We start from the raw sequence: 21,554 nt of genomic DNA on the forward strand, positions 1-21,554 counted from the left end.
CCGCGGGCAGAGGGCTTCCCTAAGCTGCTCCGTTTCTTGTTTTCTTTTTGAATAGTCTGTGCACCGACCTCCTTCTTGGGAACGGATCCTGGGAAGAGGCGTCTCCGAAGCCGCCATCTTAGGAAGGGAATGCGGGGGGCAAAACAGATTTTGAGGGTGTGGACAGTTGCGTAATAGGGGAATTTCAAGCTCTTTTCGTTTGTAGCCATTGTGGTGAGCGGTTGGTGGAGCTTGAGTATGGCTTCCCACAAGACTTTCAAGATCAAGCGGTTTCTCGCTAAGAAGCAGAAGCAGAACCGGCCCATCCCGCAATGGATCCGCATGAAAACTGGCAATAAAATCAGGTACAACTCCAAAAGGAGACACTGGAGGAGGACCAAGCTCGGCCTGTAAAGAGAAGCAGCTCCAATCTTACCGGCACAACTCTGAATCTTGCATCAAACTCTCAAGCGCCAGAATGGTCTGTTCCTACCAACCTGCCACATTATCAGGGCTGGAATTCTGTCTTGTGCTGTGCAGTCTCCCCCCTTTGTAGAAATATTTGTTATTACAAATATTAATGAATTAAAAACTGAATTATGGAGGGGGGGGGAAATAGGGGAATTTCAACACGTTCTTCGTCTCGCCTGTATTCTGGCCGTCTGCAAATGAAAGCTGTGCCTTGTCCATCTCAGCTGGGCAACTTTTTCCCCCCGTTTCAAAACATGCTTCTTAGTTAACACCCCCTCCCCTGCACCGCCCAAAGGCTTGGAGCCCACACAGCTGCTCCACTGATCCTCCTCAACAGAAGGAAGCAGTTTTTCCACCCCCACCCAGGTCATTGCACATTGGCCACACACTCCGGATGAGCACGAGTAATGTTTACTCAGAAGTAAACCCTAGTCAGTTTCATGGGACATAGTGCCAGGTAACGGGCTCTGAAGGGGTGACCAACGTGTTAGTTTCTTGCAGCAAAAGCAACAAAGAATCTCGCGGCACTTCAAAGACTAGCAGGACTGAAGTTTTCGTGGACTACAGTGGTACCTCGGGTTACATAAGCTTCAGGTTACAGACTCCGCTAACCCAGAAATAGTGCTTCAGGTTAAGAACTTTGCTTCAGGATGAGAACAGAAATCGTGCTCCGGCGGTGCGGCGGCTGCAGGAGGCCCCATTAGCTAAAGTGGTGCTTCAGGTTAAGAACAGTTTCAGGTTAAGAACGGACCTCCGGAACGAATTAAGTACTTCACCCGAAGTACCACTGTACTGTGTACTGCACTTCATCAAATGTATAAAGTGTTGTCTTGAGTTGCAGGTACATACACTAGGGAAGCGGGGGAGAGAGATTGTAAACTGTGTAGTCAGAAGGAAATGAAATGCCATAAACTACAGATGGCACTAACAGTGGGCATTCACACAAAAACAGTGCAGTTGTATCTCGGCTCCTGAATGCCCTGGGAGTTGAATGTTCTGGCTCCCAAATGATTGAAAACTGGAAGTGAGTGTTCCAGTTTTTGAATGCTTTTTTGGAAGGCGAATGTCTGCCGTGGCTTCCGCTATTGTTGCCGGTGTGTCTGCACTATAGGAAACCAATCAGAAGCTGCGCCTTGGTTTCTGAACATTTCGAAGTGTTACAGACTTCCAGAACGGATTCTGTGTAACTTCCAAAGTATGACTGTAATGGATAACACAGGTAAACTAATGAACACCTGTAGTGTAATAAAAACCTGCTGTGCCAATTCAAACCACAAATCACAGCATTGAAACCAATGGTGCACTCAATGGTTTCATGTTGCAGTCTCTCACTTTAATTTTTCTTTGGCTACCTTAAGATCAGTTACAGAGGGGCTGATGGACAGTAATGTGTATGTATACAAAAGTATACATAAGTTCTGCATTATTGGCCTGAGGCTCCTGTGTTTTTAGGCTGTCAGGTATACGGCAGGTGGGCATGACTTGGCCAGGAAGGCCTGGTTAGGCTCATAAGGCCAGGGGTTCCCCACTCCTGCATTAGTGAGTAAGGCATTCATCTCCGGCAGCAGAAGCTGAGCTGCAGATAATGGTAGTGAGATGTTGGAGGACAGAGCTGTGCGCTCCTTGAGTTAGTCTGCTGCCCTCAAATGTGGTGGAGAACAGTGTCCTATTGCCAGTATTGAAAGAAGGTTCAGCTGCCAGTATCGTGGGTTTCTGTATGTGGAATGGAGCAAAGGCACCATCTTGTTCTTTGCATGTCTTCAACCAGGCGAAGCCACCATTTGTAGGCTCTTAAGAAGGGACCAGGCCAAACATTTAATATAAAATGGGATTCTGTGTTATATATCCAAGTTTATTGGACTTGATTTAGGAATCTTTTTATAGGCTGGTGGGTAAAATGAAGCTTCCAGTCCTATAAATGTTAACTGCAAGAATGTAAAATGATATACTAGAATTGTATTATGCATGCATTTTCAATTTGCCAAACAAAAAGTTACCTTAAACAGAGGAAAGTGTGAAACATTTCTAAAAGCATTGCCAAATGAGTCTGAATGTTGCAAAATGAGTCCTGTGATGTGCAAGGAAATCTTAAAGTGTATCTGTTGCAAAGCAAGCCTCATCATATTCGGTATACCCAGGTGTGGGTATACTGCATCCTATATTGATTTTGAAATCTTTGTAATTTCAATAGGACTCTGAAACAGTGAAAATGTTTCCTTCCTCCAAGGAGCCAAACAGTGAGCACATGCAGTGGCTTTTGTAGGAATTAATGATGCTTCTAATTTTTAATAGGTGGTGAAAGAACACCATTTCAAGAATCATGACTCAGAGTGTATAAATAGCTCTTCTGAGAGCACAACAAAAGCATTGTCACTGTCTTGCACAGCAGAGTCAGAGTACATGACAGTTTAATGGGTGTTTAGTGCAATAAATAGCTAAATGCATGTGTACCATGAAGCATGTGCTACTTTGCATGAGTTTCAGAGGAGCTGGGGATTTTAGTTGCTACCTTCAGTCTATAATAATATTAAAATATGCTCCAAAAATACTTGTAGGCAACCTGCAAATAAAAGTCCCACATTTTAAAAAATGTCATGTTGGTATCAGAAGAGAGAACCTCACAGGTATTCCCACCTGTGTGAGGAAAGGAATCTTACCTCCTCCTAAGACATTGCAAATGTGGGGAGACAGCAGGGCCTTGTCAACACTGACCCCATTTTTCTGGATATTTCTGAGGCTCTAACATGCATGTTAACCTTAATAGAAGCTGCAGTTTGTTTACCTTGGAATAACTCCCTGGTCCTGAATGGGGTAACTGCCCCTCAAGGACCAGGTGAGCAGCCTGGAAGTCATTTTGGACTCATAGCTGTCCGTGGAGGTGCAGGTTAATTCTGTGTCCAGGGCAGCTGTTTATGAGCTCCATCTGGTACGCAGGCTGAGACTCTACCTGCCTGCAGACTGTCTCGTCAGAGTGGTGCATGCTCTAGTTATCTCCTGCTTGGACTACTGCCATGCGCTCTACGTGGGGCTACCTTTGAAGGTGACGCGGAAACTACAACTAATCCAGAATGTGGCAGCTAGACTGGTGACTGGGAGCGGCCGCCAAGACCACATAACACTGGTTTTGAAAGACCTACATTGGCTCCCAGTACGTTTCCGAGCCCCTTTCAAAGTGGTGCTGACCTTTAAAGCCCTAAACAGCCTCAGTCCAGTGTACCTGAAGGAGCGTGTCCACCCCCATCATTCTGCCCGGACACTGAGGTCCAGCGCCGAGGGCCTTCTGGCAGTTCCCTCACTATGAGAAGTGAAGTTACATGGAACCAGGCAGAGGGCCTTCTTGGTAGTGGCACCCACCCTGTGGAACACCCTCCCCACCAGATGCCAAAGGAAAAAACAACTATCAGACTTTTAGGAGACATCTGAAGGCAGCCCTGTTTAGGGAAGCTTTTAATATCTGAAGGACTATTGTATTTTAATATTTTGTTGGAAGCCGCCCAGAGTGGCTGGGGAAACCCAGCCAGATGGGCGGGGTATAAATAATAAATCGTTGTTGTTTGGGTCTGGACAATAAATCTTGCTTGGTTGGAAAAATGACATACCCAACAGTGCTAATATGGCACAGGAATCAACACTACAGTAGTTCTGGGCAGATTTGGAGAGGGGGTAGAGCGCTGGAGGTGGAAAATTAAGCAAGGAAGCAACTCTGTAGCATCTTCCCCTTTGCATCCATTCCACTTCTGCATTTCACATTTTGGGCTGCAGCTGCATGAGTGTTTGCCGATTGCAGCATGAGTAACATAATTTCATTTTATTTTTTTAAAATAGGTCCAAGAAATTATAGACCTGTCAGCCTTAACCCTAGGGCTAGTGCTAGGAGGGGAAATCTAGATAACTAAAAATAAAGCAATTTGAAGATTAGAAGTACAAATCCATAATTTATTTGCAACCAGAAATGAAGTGCTTTAGGAAAAATCTTAAAACCGAGGGCTTGCCTTCAGGGCACCTGGACTCACCACCTTTAAGTCTGATCGTGTAAATTAAGTTATCCATATTTTAACTGTACTCTGCTGATGACATGCCATGCCAATTAATGGACTGCAAATATATTGCAAATTCTCTTTTTTAGCCAAGTTCCTTAGGTGTAAAGGTAGTCTCCGCCATTATGGAGATCTCATTTCACCCATGGATCTAATGGTAGGAGTGTAATGTAATGGTAGATGTGTAATGACAGCGGTGTGCGTGTGCATGTTTCAAATTTATTTATTTAAATCAATGACTAGGACAAATATGTTCAGGCATGACAGAGTGCTCCATATGCTTGCTTTTATATACAGTCTTTCTGTCAAAATTTAAGTGTTTTTTAACAACAGCTTTGAACTACACTTCCTTTTTATGTTAATTGTTGTGTGATTTTGATGATACTGAAACTCTAGCATGCATGATATCCTTAATTGAGTTACTTGGGGCAAAACTGCTTTTGCTTGTTAGGAGCTGAAACAAAAATAAAAACAGAGAAAGAAAAGAACAATTGTAATTAAGCATAAATTCATGCATATCATTCTAAGCAAGGAAATAAATCTGTGTGGGTGAATGGCTTGTATTGTGTGAATGCTTTTATTGTCATTCTCACAGCTTTTGTTGTGCTGCTTATTGAATCCACCGTAGATGTGAATTGTAAATAAAATTTACAAGGAAAAGAAGTACAAATTAGCAATTATAGTGTGGATTAGTTTTGTGTCCAGGCCTATGTTGTACTATATTGACTATATGCTTCTGCAGTATTTGACACAGAGCAATACACCTTAAATTGGGGTGGGGACAGTGCTTTCACAACAATATATTTTGAACAAATGTGGCATAAGATTTGTCTTTGAAATTATGTCAAGGTTTTCCACATGCCTAAGAAAACTCTTTGATGCTTTCATCAACTGAAGTAAGCAACCAAGAGGAAGTCTCTGAAAATTACTTATACACTGAACTGTTATTATGAATAATTGCATAGCTTCTTGAGAGAAACTTTAAATGGAGCTCTTTACTAACGGAGAAAAGGGCTTGCTATTAATGGAGAAAAGAAATACTTCAGCAATCAGCTGGAAACAGTGGCTCTACATGGCTTTTGATATAGCACATTATTAATATCTATCTTCATGTCCAAAATCTTTCTATAACATTTTCTCGTCTCATTTAGCAAAGGTCCCCTGCAATGTTAGTTAGAAGCTTCCTCCTTCCAACTCACCTGATTATTTCTGTTCAGCACAGTGTTCCTTAATTTTTCTGTAACTTGTCAGTTGTTTCTTATGGGGTGGGTTACTAGCTTCCAGACTTTCAAATCATTCATTACAAAACACTACTAGTGATTAAAGCCCCTCCCTTCCACTTGCACTGTTTAAGTCTCACAGTAATAGCTGGCGACATGAATGCTTGGACTGGGCAACGACCAGTGGCGTAGCGTGGGGGGTGCAGGGGGGCCGGCCGCACCGGGCGCAACATCTGGGGGGTAGGGTTAGAGGGCGCAAATCCACGGGTTAGGGGGCGCAAATCCATGGGTTAGGGGGCACAAATTACTTGCCTTGCCCCGGGTGCTGACAACCCACGCTACGCCACTGGCAACGACACTTGCCAAGTATGGGAGAAAATGGGTTTTCCATCAGAAGAGTTTACCTCTTTCCCCATTAGGGATTCTGAAGAGCATGGAATTAGTAAAGTGAGATCCCGTCTCTTTTTGTCCTTGTTTTTAAGTTCCATCTATATATTTGTAACAGGATGGATAGAGATGCAAAAACGGATCTTCCTGCATGTATTGGATGAAAGGGTAACAGTGTGGTAGATTTTTTTATTCTCTCATAGCCAGCAATTTATTTTGAGAACTTCAAAAATTCTCACTAGGCCTGAGAGTGATCACGTGCCAGTCCAATAATAACAATTTTTTAATCACTTGGACTAATACCACCAGTGATAGTTCCTACAGATACAGCAGCAGTGTGTGTGGTAGTGCAGATGGGCCACTGCTGCTGCCTGGCTTCTGATCACAATGTGTTGCTGGCCCTTAGCAGAGGGGAGGGACAAGACATGGGGCACTCGGTGCTGTGTGGCATGGCACAGCCCATTTGACTCTCTTGCTGTTATGTGTCTGCACAGCACCTCACTCCCTACACCTTGCCCCTCTGTCTCCAATAAGTGCCAACAATATGCCATATCCAGCAGAGCAATTGTTCCCCCACCTACTTCACTGCATGGGCTGCTACTGTAATTTGAGTCCAAGAAAGCAAACAATTGTGTTGAAATAGAAAAGTGGAAGAAGGAGTAAACTAGCTTGCAATGTTCCCTGAGGATATTTTTCTTCGAGAACCATTTTTTACCTACCTGGAAATCGTTGACACAACAGCACAAGTAATTAGACTCTTCATGGTTATCTCTAAAGCTGCCTACCCAGTTAAACAAAATAACAAAAGTGTGCTGCTCAGAAATGCACTTTAGCTGGAGCGATAAGGAAATGGGGGCAAGATGATTCGCTAGAAAATGTCACCTATATACATGTGCACAGAGGGTATTAAAATTCATTGCAATCTACAAGGGATTTGATTTAAATCTTCTAAATTCAAAACATAGCCCCATGCTCTACAACTGCTTTGTCAAGTCTGATGTCTGATTTGGGGGACCTCTGGCATGCAGGGTCTCTGAAAAACTGAGTGAGAGTGGCTATCTCTTTGGAACTAAAGTCGTGAGATGGAAACTGGAGTTTTCTTGAGTAGGTAGAACACTAAGGAATTCCCACAAAATTCCGAACCTGAAGAAAACAATGTGCCAACTGTGGCATCTGTTGTCCTATAAAGGGTGCAGTTTTTATACTTTTGAACCCTATAGTTCAGATATGAATGATGCTTGAGTCTGTGCTGATCCACACAACTTACAGAGAAAATTGTGGCAGGCTCCTACAGCGATTGCAGTGGTGTCCTAGGAAGAAGGTACCTGACTTATCTTTGGGACACTTCCTGCTTTTCCTGCCCTACATGCAGCACTCAGCCAGAAGTCTGGGCAAATAGATATCTAGATAGGACCTTAAAAAAATTCCTTCCAGTAGCACCTTAAAGACCAACTAAGTTAGTTCTTGGTATGAGCTTTCGTGTGCATGCACACTTCTTCAGATACACTGAAACAGAAGTCACAAGACCCTTCTATTTGGTGACTTCTGTTTCAGTGTATCTGAAGAAGTGTGCATGCACACGAAAGCTCATACCAAGAACTAACTTAGTTGGTCTTTAAGGTGCTACTGGAAGGAATTTTTTTATTTTGTTTTGACTATGGCAGACCAACACGGCTACCTATCTGTAACTAGATAGGACCTTGTTTAAGAAGACATTCTACCTAGCTCCCCATCCTTGAGTTTTAGATATGGCTATAAAATCAGGCAGCTCACAGATAAAGCTGATGGCACAGCTCACATAGGAAATGGACCATTTTAGTGTTTCAGATTGACTGGCAATCAAATGGGACCTGCATTCTTTAGGACTGACCTGAGAGTGACAGGTAAAAGCTGTGCGAGCGATCTCTGCTGTGGGGGAAAGCAATCATGCTTTTAAAATGTCATTGCATTCTACATGTTACAAACTGTAGCTGAAAACCTTCAAGCATTCCTGACAGCTGGATCTCCATGGAAATACGGCACACTGAAAGAACACAGCTATTTTAAGAACTGGGCTAAAGTTGGGAAGTGTATCTGTGGGAAACAAACTGCATTAGAGCACTCACAGTAATTTAACAGGGAAATGGCTGGGATAAGTGGTGGGAGTGTGTGGCTAAAGCAGTGATATTTGATCCTGAGTCTCCTCTCAATCAGATATGACCTTTCTAGGCAAAAAGCAGCAGGAAAGAAAGAAAACTGATTTCCTTAATATATATTTCAGGTGGCACTTTGAAAGATTCCTAATCGATCTGCCAGTTGGCTGTTTACCTTCTTTTTTTCAAAGCCAACAGTGTATTAGTAGGGCTATTTATAGATATAATATTACTGGTACTGAGCCTTTGGCCCAGACTACACGTTTTGTGAGAGATCCATGGTTAATACCTTTCTCAGAAGAGCTGACTTTTGTGATCTGTGGGGTCTCTAAGATTCCCCATACCCCTCATTCCTCCAGAAACTACCTCCCCATAGCTCTACAGTTTATTTCCCCATGCTTTCCCCCAAGTTGTGTAAGCAAATGAAATAAATTTTAAATGAATATTGATCACCAGTGGGGGGGGTGTCAATTAGTTTAAAAGCCATTACTTAGGAGGCTTATGGAGATATGAAATAATGAGTGCTAGCAAGAGGCTGCCATCTTTCGGTCTGAGGCACAAATGCTCAGCAGGGCTGAGAACTGATAGCACAGGGGACAGCAGGTTTGTTGAACCATGACGATATATAGCTAACTGTGATCTTGATGCATTCAATTTATTTTGAAGTGGCATTCCATTTACCTAATTTCCTTTAATTTCAACACAAATTTTGATTTCCTCCAAATCAGCTAGAAGTGCTGTGCTGTCAAGGGGTTGGCTAGTCAATGTTGGTCCCACAAAAGATGGCATTCCTGTTTTCATTACACTCCCTCTGAAGGAGCAGATATGTAGCTTGGGGGTCCTTCTGTATCCATCACAGTTGCTTCAGTCGCTGAGTGCCTTCCCTTACTTTTGGCTGGTGGTCTAGCAATGCCTGAACAGTGATAGACTAATTTATGTTTTCTATGCTCTAGGTTAGTAAAGAAACAACTGTATTTTTCACTCTATAAGACGCACCCAACCATAAGACGAACCTAGTTTTAGAGGAGAATAAGAAAAAAAAAAAATTTCTCTCCCTCTCTGCACAGCGCCCCTTCAGCGAAGCGGCAGAAGAAATGGAGCCCCTTCCATTTCTCCTCCCGCTTTGCTGAAGGAGTGCTGCGCAGGGAGGGAAAGCTGCGCAGCGCCTCTCCAGCGAAGCGAAGCCAGGAGAGCAAGAGGGATCAGTGCGCACCGACCATAAGACGCACACACATTTCCCCTTACTTTGTAGGAGGGGAAAAGTCTGTCTTATAGAGCGAAAAATACGGTAATTTTTATTATCCATAATTTTCATGCCAGTCATTTAATTCCTGGTGTTCACACTACATTTTCTGTTAATGTAACTTTTACATAGCCCATTAGGTAAGTTAACACACTCTCTGCATGGAGGAGAGGGAAGATCACTGCCTTTTCCTTTCCCTACCTTGGCCCTCAGATCCTCTCTACCAGTATGGGGGCGTGGCATTAGCTAGTACTGTGAGTCTGCCCCTCAAATGCTTTACCTAGAAATGTGGCTGTCCCACTTAACAAGGAAGACTGGCTACAGGGCTAGGTCTGGGAGATCACCTGAATGATGTGGGATAAGAAAGAGGGACAGGAAACTGTCCTCCTGTGAATTTCATTACATTGCATGCCGTAGGATGCAAGCCAATCCATTTCACAAAAAGTTGGAGAAGTGCTCCAGGGATAGGTTTATGATGGTTAGCCAGATGCCTGTTGGAAATCCACAAGCAGGACCCAAGCACAAGAACACTCTCCCCTCCTTTGGCTTCCAGCAACTGGCTTGCAGAAGCATGCTGCTTCCTACTGTAGAGGCATAGATAGCACAGCTATCATAGCCTTCGATAATCCTCTCCTCCATGCTTCTGTTCCATCATGCAGAACCAGCTTTTCTCAAGTTCAGCCATGGAGAGAAAACAATTCATTTGGAGAACATGGCAAGCATGCTTCCCAGCACCCAAATAATGCTACATCTGTATTTACTTACTTGATCATTCAATACAGTGGTACCTCGGGTTACATACACTTCAGGTTACATACACTTCAGGTTACATACGCTTCAGGTTTCAGACTCCGCTAACCCAGAAATATTACCTCGGGTTAAGTACTTTGCTTCAGGATGAGAACAGAAATCGTGCTCCAGCGGTGCAGCAGCAGCAGGAGGCCCCAATAGCTAAAGTGGTGCTTCAGGTTAAGAACTGTTTCAGGTTAAGTACGGACCTCCGGAACGAATTAGGTACTTAACCTGAGGTACCACTGTATATTTTATATCCAACTTCTCTCCCATTGAAGAACCCAAGGCAGTGCACCCTGAGCACCCAGGTGGCAGCTGCAGACCCTTTATAATTATCAGCACATAAAAACAAATTATCATATTTTTTTATTTTAGCAACACGTTTTAACAAAGTAGACATAAGAAACTGCACAATTTTATGACAAAGCTGTGCACATGAGTCTGAGAGAGACAAGTAAATAGAAACTAAACATAATAGCTGACGTCATGTTCAATGAAGTCAGCATGTACCTAATGCCACTAAAACAACCAGGAAGACATTCTACTCTGCAGTAGGATTGACTTTTAAAAAAATGCTAGACTAACTTCTAGTGGTCATTTTAATTTGCTTCACATTTGTACTTAAAAATTATATTTTATAAAACCTCCATATTTTTTCCTACTTACTAATAAAAAAAACCCACAAGGACAGATCAGATTGCTACGGCTCTTCTGGTATTAATACCTAGGAATCTTTCTGTACCTAGTAAGGAGCCCCTTTATCCCAATCCATGCTACCCATCAAACTAATTGGAAGAAAAACTCGGTGGCAGCTTACTATTAATAGACCTGCAGTTTCAAAGGACACACATACTACCAGAAAATCCAGACTCTTTCTGTCCTAATCCTGTGAAAAATACAAAGTTACAGCACTTTTGACAGCATTGTTTGTTCTTGCTTTTCCACTCCACTGAGGGGAGGAATGCCATGAAGCTCTGCCAATTTCAAGATGGTTCCTGCTGAGAAAGAATTGCCCTCATTCAGGTTTGAAATACAGTAACCTACAAGCTTGTGTATGCAGAGCACTTTTTGGATGTACCTACGGTAACTTGTGCTTTCCCCCTTTTACCATCCTTAGTACCTTTTGTAACACAAATGTTCACAACTCCTTTGCTCTCAAAAGAATTACCAAAGCTGCAATGTAAAAAAATCTATTATTATTATTATTATTATTTTAACCATTACGGCATTTGCTGGTATCAGACATCTTCATGTATCTTGGTCTAAAGTAGTCTTGCATGATGTCTCAGGAGATGTGTACTGATAGATAGAGATTATCTCTTTCAAAAAATTAAAAAGAATTCCAGGGCTTTGTGAACCAGATCAGAGGATATAGACATGAACTCTCGGAAATGTCCATGCAGGTTCACTTCAGGACTCATTTCAAGGTCTCATCTGTGAAGTTGTTGTTCACTGCAAAGACAAAAAGAACATCCACTCTTCAGCTTACCTACAGAATAATTATATAGCATTTACACTGCCCAAAGGCAAGGACCCTACATCTTAACCTAATTCTAAATGTTAAGCCAGGCCCTCCACCAAGACATTGTTTGCCTCAAGCAATATCTGCCTTGTAGATGACACTGGGAGCCATTGTTGGTGGATGCATTTTGCATTAGGCCCAAGTTACTGTTTGCTTTGCAAAAGCACTATCTGTATCTGCTCTTGTGATGCTCTTGTGTAACACCTCAGCAGGTATTTTATCTCTGTGCAAAGGGACTCTCAGATATAAGACTTTAGCTCCTAAAGTTTTAAGCAGCCAACAAATACTTAACAGTTGTCTCTGGTGCCATTGAGGCATACAGCTAAAAAGTATTCTCCTTTATCTTCTTCCCACTACCCCAAAGCTACCAGTGCAGCAGAAGACCTGAAATTGATTAGCTTGCAATCAGGATCTTCTCTAAAATCAAGGAAAGGACCAACACCAGCACTTTAGCAGGGTGCATTATGCTAAACCTAAACTCGCTGCCTGTTACTACTAACATGTTTTTCAAAATAAGTTTTAACCATTGTGTTTCCGGTTATCAGTCTAATATTTGCATTATTAGTTTATTCACAACCCAAAACCACTTTGTTCTTTGGTGGTAAATGAATTGGACTCTCATTTACCACCCAAAGAATTAAGTGGGTTTGGGTTTAGGGAACTGACTGCTTTTAATGAAAGGGCAGGTGTTACGCTGTTTTTATTGTAATTATTGGTATGGTTTTAATAGGTTTTATATATGCATATACAGTAGTTTTACTTCTATCAACTTTTTTCATGATCCCTGTAAGCCGCCATGAGTCCTGACATGGAAAAAAGCGGGATAAATATATAATAATTATTATAAAGTAACTATAAATGCAAACACTGGTGGTAAATGAGAGTCAAACCTTTTGGTTCTGTGTGGCCTTACAGCAAAAGTAATCACCAAAGCACGGCAGCATCCTGCCCCAATTAAAATTTGGCCCCAAAACTTCAGCAGTCTGTTGAAGCACATTTGCAACAAATGGTAAGTCCCTTTCACTACAATGATACAACGCTTCTAATAACTGCAATGCATCACACTGGCTTACAACAACAAAAAGCAAAGACAGTAGCTCAGTGGCAAAGCACCTGCTTGTTATGCAAATAGCCGCAGGTTCAGCCCACAGCATCTTCATATAGGGCTGGGAAAAATCTCTGCCTGAAGCGCACTGCATAGCAGCTGCCACTTCCTGCAGTCCTATCCTAAACGTACCGGCATCGTTGTCCGGCTTACAGGTCCATTGTCGTTTTGGTGCTTTCTGTGGTGTGGAAGTTCTGAGCTGTCTCGATAATCTTTTCCCTTGGTGTTCTGCATGTCAAGCACCACTTGACTCTTGGATGGAAGAGGTGGTTTGCTGTGTCCTACTTCAGACCTTGAGAATTTGACAGGTTTCTTCAGTGGTGGCACTAGGGGGTCTAAGTTGGAACAGGGCTTCTGCTTGCCAAACGTCTTTTCAGGCACTGCAGTCTTTCCCTCGGTTTGGTTGGAATAGGTGTGACAACGAACTCTGGATGCAGGGACTGGGAAGGGTGGGGAGGACTGCTGCTTGTATGCCGATTTGCTACTGTCAGGCTCTGGTAACTTGGGGAAAGGGAAGCTCTGGTCAGGGATATTTGGGAGCTCTTTTCGAGACATCTTAGAGAATTCCTGCTCTCTCTTGGATGGCACTTTGTCCTTGGTTTTTGCAAAGTCATAAAGTGGGTTATCAATCATCTCTGGTTTAGGGTATGTGTCATCTGGTAGAAATGGCTCTATCATGCTTTTCCTCACCTCGGCATACCTGCAATGGGAAAGGAGTGGGGGAAATATCAAAGGGAAAGCAAGGACAGGTTAAACCAAAGAAATTAAATGAGGCGGGGAAGTAATCAAAACAACTGTGATAAAATACATGAGAATAAAATGCTGGTGAAGACTGAACTTTATACAAAACAGTGGTATTAAAAGCCTGTTCACCACCACGACAGTGCTCAGATTTTAAAAAGTGCCTTCAGCTGGGCTGGAAATGATTTATTGAAATTAGATGTACCAACTATGCACTTCAGAGAGGTTACTGTGTCTGCTTACTAGGAAGGTGGTGATGCTGGTGGCACCTCACTTAATATTTTCTACTTTCTATGGTTCACGGGTGGGGAATCTGATGTTCTCGAAATGTTGGACTACAGCTTTTTTTAGCCACAGCAAGCATAGCCAGTTGTCTGGAATAATAGGAACAACTGGAGTGTCATAAGTTCCCAATCGCTTTTAACACCTGGCACCTACAACCCAGTCAATCTCTCAGACGCTGATGAATCACTCTGTTAAAGAGCAGATGAATGAGGAGGAATTAGAACATCTCTAGAGGGTGTGCAAAAACTCACACTTGATCCTTTCGATGAGTTGTAGACTGAGTGGGTGCTCTTGGAGATCCAGGTGACTGGGTGGAAGGCGTGGTGGGGGACTCTAGCCCCATCAGACAAGTACTGTCTTTGGATTGTAAGTCATAGTTCCATGCAGCAGGCAGTTGGTCTGGTGAAGGGATCTGCTTAAGCTGGCCTGTTGCAGGGAATTGTTGAGAGGCAGCCGCCATCCGTAAGTAGCTGGGATTATTGATATCTGTGGTCACTGTACTTCTGAGGAGAAAGAGTTGCGGAAGACAGAAAATCAGTCAGAATACAGAGTTAGAGAAGCGAAACCCAACCCTTAGCATAGAATATCAGTAGCTGGGAAGTGCAGCTGGGCATGTTGCGCTCATGTCCAGTTTATAAGCTTCTTACAAACATCTGGCTGGCCATTGTGAGAACAGGATGCTGGACTAGATGGGCCACTGGCCTGATCCAGTGTTCTTAATACAAAGTTAGAGAAGCAAGGTTTTTATCTAGAGCAGCTTTCCGCAACCTGGTGCTCTCCAGATGTTCTGAACTCAGCTCCCTATCAGCTCCAGCCACCACAGCCAATGGTCAGGGATGCTGGGAGCTGGGAGTCTAGCAATATTTGGAGGCTGCCTGCATTTCCAAGCTCTTCTTCTAGGCAGGAAGAATTCTTTAGTGCATACAGCAAAGCGCACTAAGGTAAAAATCACTACCGCAAAGGATCAGTCTTGCTCGGTTCATCTAGAGAAGTTGTCGCCGTTCCTCGATAGCGGGCAATAGCTGCTGCTTCTTTGGCCATTATGTGAGTGGATTTTCTGCTGGAACAAGGCTCCCTTTCAGGGGAAGACAGTGTGTTAGTAGGTTCCATAATCTGATAATTTTCAAACATAATGGTAGCATTTTCTCCATGCAGCCATTTTTCACATCTGTTACTTTATTTGGAGATAGTTTTCAATGCTTTTATTATATTCTCTTGGTGTGCTGGGGAATAATACATGTAAACAACTTTCTTGTTTATTCTGCAATGCACACAAGCTCTGGCAGATCCATATCTGCCTGAGGGCACGTCACCAGCCAACACGTCAATCATCTTTGCACACATAAATTAACTGCCTTTATCCTACCTATTCACCGGCTCCCACTCTTTGGCATAGTCTACACAGCTCGAGACCCGCACTGGTTTCTGGCCAGCAGCCTCATCCCGTTCAATCTTCACGAAGTCTAAAGGAAAGACACAAAAGAAATATAACAGTGCTTGGGGCTGCAGTACAAGTTTGTAACATTTAGGTTCTAAATCCCTGAGATGCAGTCTCCAACTAAACAGTTCCACAAGCACAAGGAATTTTTGCCATACAATGGAACTTCCTCAGCCTCTCCTAAAACTCCTAAAACTGTTCCAGGGGTCCCAACAGGCGGGTTTCAAGACCAGGCCCATCTGCCTCATTCTCTAGTAGAATTTGGGTGGTTAGCTGAATTCATCTCCCCTCACTGCCTACATAGGCCTGAGAGGGTCTCTGTACTTGTTAAGTGTTACATAAATGGGGGGAAAAATCCATTCATCCTAGTGTAACATGGAAGTAGTTCATGGGGGGGTGGGCAGTGGCATTCTACCAGGGCAAGGATGAACCAGTGTAGTGAAGGGGGCAGGTGAGCTCCAGGGGTGGCACTGCAAATAATAATAATAATAATAATAATAATAATAATAATAATAATAATATAAAATTTTATTTCTATCCCGCCCTCCCCAGCCAAAACCGAAGCCCAGTTCCTCAGTCCTCACCACCACCACCTCTCCTTGCCCCATCTCTGTCATGGTGAGCACATTGCTGCCAGGAAAACATCACTGCCTCCACTACCCCTCACAAGCTACAGTGACATTGTGAGAACCACAACTAGTGAAATGGCCCTATGCTGGAGCCACTGGCACTACAGGGACAGGAAAAGCAGCAACTTGGAGAAAGTCCCTTTCCAAGTATCTCTTGAAGGTACAGATTGAATATTCAAAAAGGTTTGATATCTGCAGGTCTTCCCAAGCACTATAAGGCATTTCTTTTTCTCAAGAAGAAACAAAGCATAGCTACTTCTCTTCCATGAATGATATTTGATATCAATGCTTTTCTATCAGGATTTTAATTCTATTTCGATTACGTTTGACATCTGGATCAACAATGCCAAAGACCACTAATGTTTTCAAAAAGACAACAGCTATCTCTGCATTTTAGAGCCAGTTTGGTACCCATTTTTCAACGTATCTGATGAAAAGGAGAGGGAGAGAGAGAGACCTGCTCCCAGAGTCTGATCAGCATTCACATTTTATTTTTTAAAAATTAAATCCTACACCCTGGATTGTGATTGGCACCACAGCACATGGGAAAGTTGAAACCTTCCCACCCCAGCCAAATTATTAGTAAAAATCACACACAGCTCCTTGCACTTGCAGCAATTAGTACTGGGGGTAGGGGAACATAGAAAAAAAACTTTTCAAATGCTTATTACCAGAAACATTCTTCAGGATTTTCACAGTGGTTACGGCTCTTCTCTTTCACACACTGATATTCCCATTACAAGGAGATTATCTCCATATCTCCCTTCAAATATCAAAATGTCTAAAGGGCATTGTGGGTTTTCCTCCTCATTCTAATTGCTGTGCATGGGTGTGTGTTATTTTTTACCAATATAGGTGCTGGGGAGGGAAAATTTAAGCCACCCCTCCCCTGTGATGCTGATGACAACCCCCCTGTCCACCCACCCCCAGCACATGCCTGTTATTAAATTTTTAAAAGCCTATGACATGGCTGCTAATCACATCATTCATATAATACAGAGTGAAAATAAAGCAGAAGCATGTGAAATCTATATTGCTGACTGTCAGGTAGAGGGCTCCCTCTGGCTGTTCATTTGGTTGGAAGCAGGAAAGAAGAGCTATAACTTTATTCTGTAGATCTCCTGTATATTTGTTTATACGTCAGTGTGGGGGCGGGAATTACTTTTCAACCCCAAAAGCCACAGTGGTTTGTTTTTTTAATGCTTAAACACTCCATTATCAGAGTCAGTCTTCAGGTTCTTCACAATAAAGCTTCTTCACACACTGATACTCTCCTTACAAGGAGAATCCCTTTACACAGGAAAACATCTCTTCTTTTATATATATATATCAAAATATATAAAGGGCAACGTGAGATTCTCCCCTGCCATGTATAAGCGATTTTAGCAGACAAAGACTCATGCTACCCGTCACATATTTTCTGCTTATGGATGTAACACACAAACAATGGTTTACCATTTTGTGAATGAACCTTGGATTCATGGCCTCCCTAATCCCTGAGAAGAAGATCAGAAGTATTCACTTCATTATTATTTTTTAACTAACTGTTGCTTTGCATTATGTCTGAACCCAGAAAAATTGTGGTTAGGCTTAACTATGGATTGCCAAAGCAAGTCAACTTCAAGCTGTGGTTTATGAAGCTGGTTTACTTTAATAAAACCTTAGTTAAGATTAGCCACTGTTTAGGGTTTGGGCATAACACTAAACTATGGTTAACTGAAAATGAAGTGAAAACTGATCTTCTTGCAGACAGGTGAAAAAGGAGAGGGGGGAGAGCCCATGAGCCCATTGTTTGTTCATGTAAATTGCCTTACCATATAGTTTTTCTCTCTGTTTCCCTTCAGATGTTTGCAGCTTGAATTCACCTTGGAAGATGCCTGTCTTTTCCCCATGGTGTGTTAGCATAGTTTGGATTGGGACTTGGGATTCTGTAGCTCCACTTCGAAGGGCAATGCATCCTTCACCTAGAGAAAGACAAGGGAACAGATAATGCCAGATGGACAGGTTTGCACAGGCAACTTGTTGGAGGGAGACTGGATAAATCCATAGCGATTATGTTCCTCATGTAAAGAACCACAGTTCTCAGCAATACTTAAAATTACATTTTAAAAAGATATGCTGTTGTAAAATGTTGCTATCGTAGAAAAGAGATCCTAGAAACCTAGAAATTCATACATGCATTTTCTCCCACACATTAAACAACTTTGTGGGGAGGGGGAAATGTAAGGAGAGGTTGACTCATGTATAAGCTTTAGAGGCAAAGTCTTACCATAGGATTCATCACTATCTGATGATTTAATGCTGATCAGAATGTGCTGGTCTAGCAGGTACTCTGGATCTGAAATAATTGGAGTCAGCTGCAAGAGAAAGCTCAGAAAGGTCAGTAATACCAGAGAGGGGACTGTATAATATAATTTATAATAATAATAATTTATTATTTGTACCCCGCCTATCTGGCTGGGTTTCCCCAGCCACTCTGGGCGGCTTCCAACAAAGATGAAAAGTACACTAAAATGTCCCATATTAAAAACTTCCCTGAACAGGGCTGCCTTCAGATGTCTTCTGAATGTCAGGTAGTTGTTTATCGCTTTGACATCTGATGGGAGGGCATTCCACAGGGCGGGCGCCACTACCGAGAAGGCCCTCTGCCTGGTTCCCTGTAACTTGGCCTCTCGCAGTGAGGGAACCGCCAGAAGGCCCTCGGAGCTGGACCTCAGTGTCCGGGCAGAACGATGGAGGAGGAGACGCTCCTTCAGATATACTGGACCGAGGCCGTTTAGGGCTTTAAAGGTCAGCACCAACACTTTGAATTGTGCTCGGAAACGCACTGGGAGCCAATGTAGGTCTTTCAAGACTGGTGTTATATGGTCTGTATAAACAATATATATCCCAGAAAGTAGCACATTTCCCTTACAAATGCAATTGTGTTAAAGTTAGCCTCTGTAGTCAGTCAAAGCTTATGCTATCAAAGCTAAGAGTACGGTACTAAAGGACTCCTTGCTATGGTTTTCATTACCCTTTTGGAAATTGCAATTAAAGTTGCTATCCTACTTGCGCTTTCATAGGAGTGAGTCCTATTGTGATCAGGGGATTTACTCTCAAGAAACAATGTTTAGGATCTCAGCCTAAGGGTAATATCAGAGCTGCTTTTGAATTCCAGTGTTACAATTTTTAACTTGCTGAACAAAAATTACAATGACTGAAGGACCTACATTGTAGCCAGTCCTGGATCTCCGATTACTACATTTAGATAACATACAAGTTTCCCGATACGTTCATACGTTGCATTTTAGGTGTACATGCTTATAAATGTATGCCTAAAAATATGGGATGTGAAGGAGCTCTCAGAGAAAGGAATGGTGGAAAACCTGTAAGCTATAGAGCTAGTGCAGTGGGAAAGAGACAAAGCTGGAAGTCCCCAGTCTGAGCCTTGCCTCTGTGAGATGAAGTCACAAGGCAGTCCTAGGCAGAGATGTCAGGAAATGTGAAGATCTTGGAAGGTTGCTGAAAACACCTGTACACCTAAAAGATAATCTTATTCCCTGTAGAGGGCATTCTGCAGATACCAACTTATCGGGAAGACTGTTTTCACACCATATTGGAATCAGGCCTTTAGTGTGGCATTACTTTCCCTTTGGAACTCCTTCCCACTTGATAGCAGAAAGGTGTCTTCTCTATTGTCTTTTCAGCACCTGCTGAAGACGTTCCTTCTAAACAAGGACAAGCCTTCTAAAATATTTATCCCAATCAATTTCTCTTGGATTTGAGTAGCTTTTATGTGTGTGCTACTATTGTTTCAAACTGCTTTTATTTTTATATTTGTCTTTAACTGATTTTACATGTGCTATTTTTATCTATTCAACTATTACACATGCTGTGTAACCCTAATCTTCATAGGAAGTGATTTAATAATAATAAATAATAAAATTAAAATAATAATAATAATAATTAACTAAGTTATGTGACGTGCTTTGGACATTAAAACACACTATATAAATGCCAAGCAAATGTATTAGCGTATCTCTGTCTGCCTTCTAAGAAACCACTGGTACAATTCTTTCTGACATTAATGACATAGGATGCTTTGCATGTGCACTTCTGATATCACAACTCTAAAGCAATTGTAAGTTAAAATACAACATTTTCAATGAGACACAGTTAACACTGTGATAAAAGAATGCTAGAATTTCCCTGATGATATTACAACACATGTATTAGCAAAGGTGGAGACAAATATTCCAGTTGACCAACAATGGTTTTCAAGGAAGAAATCCCTGTTATTTGAAGCCACATAATATAATCTCTTTCATCTTGTAGCTGCTTTAATATATTCTTCAGGTTTTAAGAACATCTGGTTACAAATACGGGTTCTGTATCTGAAAGCGATGCCCAACTCCAGTTTCTGAACTGAAAATCTGTGAAGGTGAGACCATGTATGGCCATCATACATGAAAAATACATCATACACTGGGTGTCATCATCATAACATCCTGTTAAAGTAGAAGGGAGAATCAGCCATAAGGTCTTGTCCCTTCTTATGCTTGTTATGTAGGAGTCTGGAATGTAACACACCACAAACTGGGGCTACTAGATTTCTCTTGGCAGCCCTTAGCTGCAAGTCCTTTTAAGGACACCAGTTGGAATGTCATTTCAACATGTTCTTCCAAACTATTTAATTACCCATATGTTCATTTAGTATAAGTATTTGGAGCAGGGCTCCTAAGAAAGCATTCTATAGCCTATCTAGAAGAGAGAGAGAAATTCAAAAATTGGGAGATCTGAACTTTTGATTATGTGGAATCATGAAACCTTAGTGTTAGAATGGATCTGCACTGTGGGTTGTTGAAAAAGATCTAGAAGTTTTTCTCCCTAGTAGGACTCCAGTTTTGGGGGAACTGCATTTTCACAGCAGTCAAATCTCAAAATGTTGGTGCAAGGAAAATGCAACTTTCACCCCAACCTTGTCATCCCAACACTTAGACGCACTGGGATGTGCTCATCAAGAGTGACTCGTGACACTTCCGGGTTGGCGCGACTGGCTAATGGCGGATTCCCTCCGAGCTCCGGAGGGAATCGGCTTAGCAGGGGGCTGGGTCTTGCCGTGCCGACGACACGGAGACCCTTAAAAACCACGGGCACGGAGCCCGTGGACATGGTGACTCGGCGGGCACCATAAGCGCCCTCCCGACTCGTGAAGGAGCCTTTTTAAAGGCTACGGATCGGGTGCCAGGGAGCGGCGTGGTGCTGTGAGTCCTTCGCTTCCCCTGCCGAGCGAAGCCGCAAGCCATTCTTCGGTCAGCGCTGACTTCTTCCTATTAAATTTGGACTTAAAAGCAAGAACAACAACCCGTGAGTAATTTCAAAATTGGATTACAATATATTTGGCTTTGGATTTGGCACGAGCGGGGGAGCTGAAAAAAAGGAAGTCCGTCTCCCCCCTATTGTAAACAGCTCAAAGCAAGGACCTGTCAACTAAGGTCGCGGGAAGAGCCACTGGGATTGGATAAAGATACAAATTCCACGGATTTAAAAGGACTAAGCTAATGTGCTGGAGGACTAGAGTTTATTTTATT

The 21,554-nt window shown here is 42.6% G+C and overlaps 2 protein-coding genes across 2 annotated transcripts in view; one reads left to right on the forward strand and one right to left on the reverse strand.

Annotated features, from left to right (window-relative positions):
• Positions 1-169: 169 nt before the first annotated feature.
• Positions 170-581, forward strand: LOC309343303 (large ribosomal subunit protein eL39). Its single transcript, XM_081864637.1, has one exon. The coding sequence runs from the start codon at positions 238-240 to the stop codon at positions 391-393; it is 156 nt and encodes a 51-aa protein (XP_081720763.1). The 5' UTR covers positions 170-237; the 3' UTR covers positions 394-581.
• A 10,029-nt stretch (positions 582-10,610) lies between these two features.
• Positions 10,611-21,554, reverse strand: part of INPP5D (inositol polyphosphate-5-phosphatase D) — a 67,423-nt gene continuing 56,479 nt past the window's right edge. The window contains exons 22-28 of the mRNA XM_081864599.1: positions 18,251-18,338; positions 17,796-17,945; positions 15,281-15,377; positions 14,870-14,989; positions 14,166-14,417; positions 13,021-13,588; positions 10,611-11,713 (exon numbers count right to left, since the gene is read on the reverse strand). Coding sequence (XP_081720725.1) covers positions 11,711-11,713; positions 13,021-13,588; positions 14,166-14,417; positions 14,870-14,989; positions 15,281-15,377; positions 17,796-17,945; positions 18,251-18,338 — 1,278 coding nt within the window. The 3' untranslated portion in view covers positions 10,611-11,710. The remainder of the gene's footprint in view (positions 11,714-13,020; positions 13,589-14,165; positions 14,418-14,869; positions 14,990-15,280; positions 15,378-17,795; positions 17,946-18,250; positions 18,339-21,554) is intronic.

This window comes from Podarcis erhardii, assembly GCF_964252035.2.
Source record: "Podarcis erhardii genome assembly, chromosome: 5".
Classification (NCBI taxonomy): domain Eukaryota; kingdom Metazoa; phylum Chordata; class Lepidosauria; order Squamata; family Lacertidae; genus Podarcis; species Podarcis erhardii.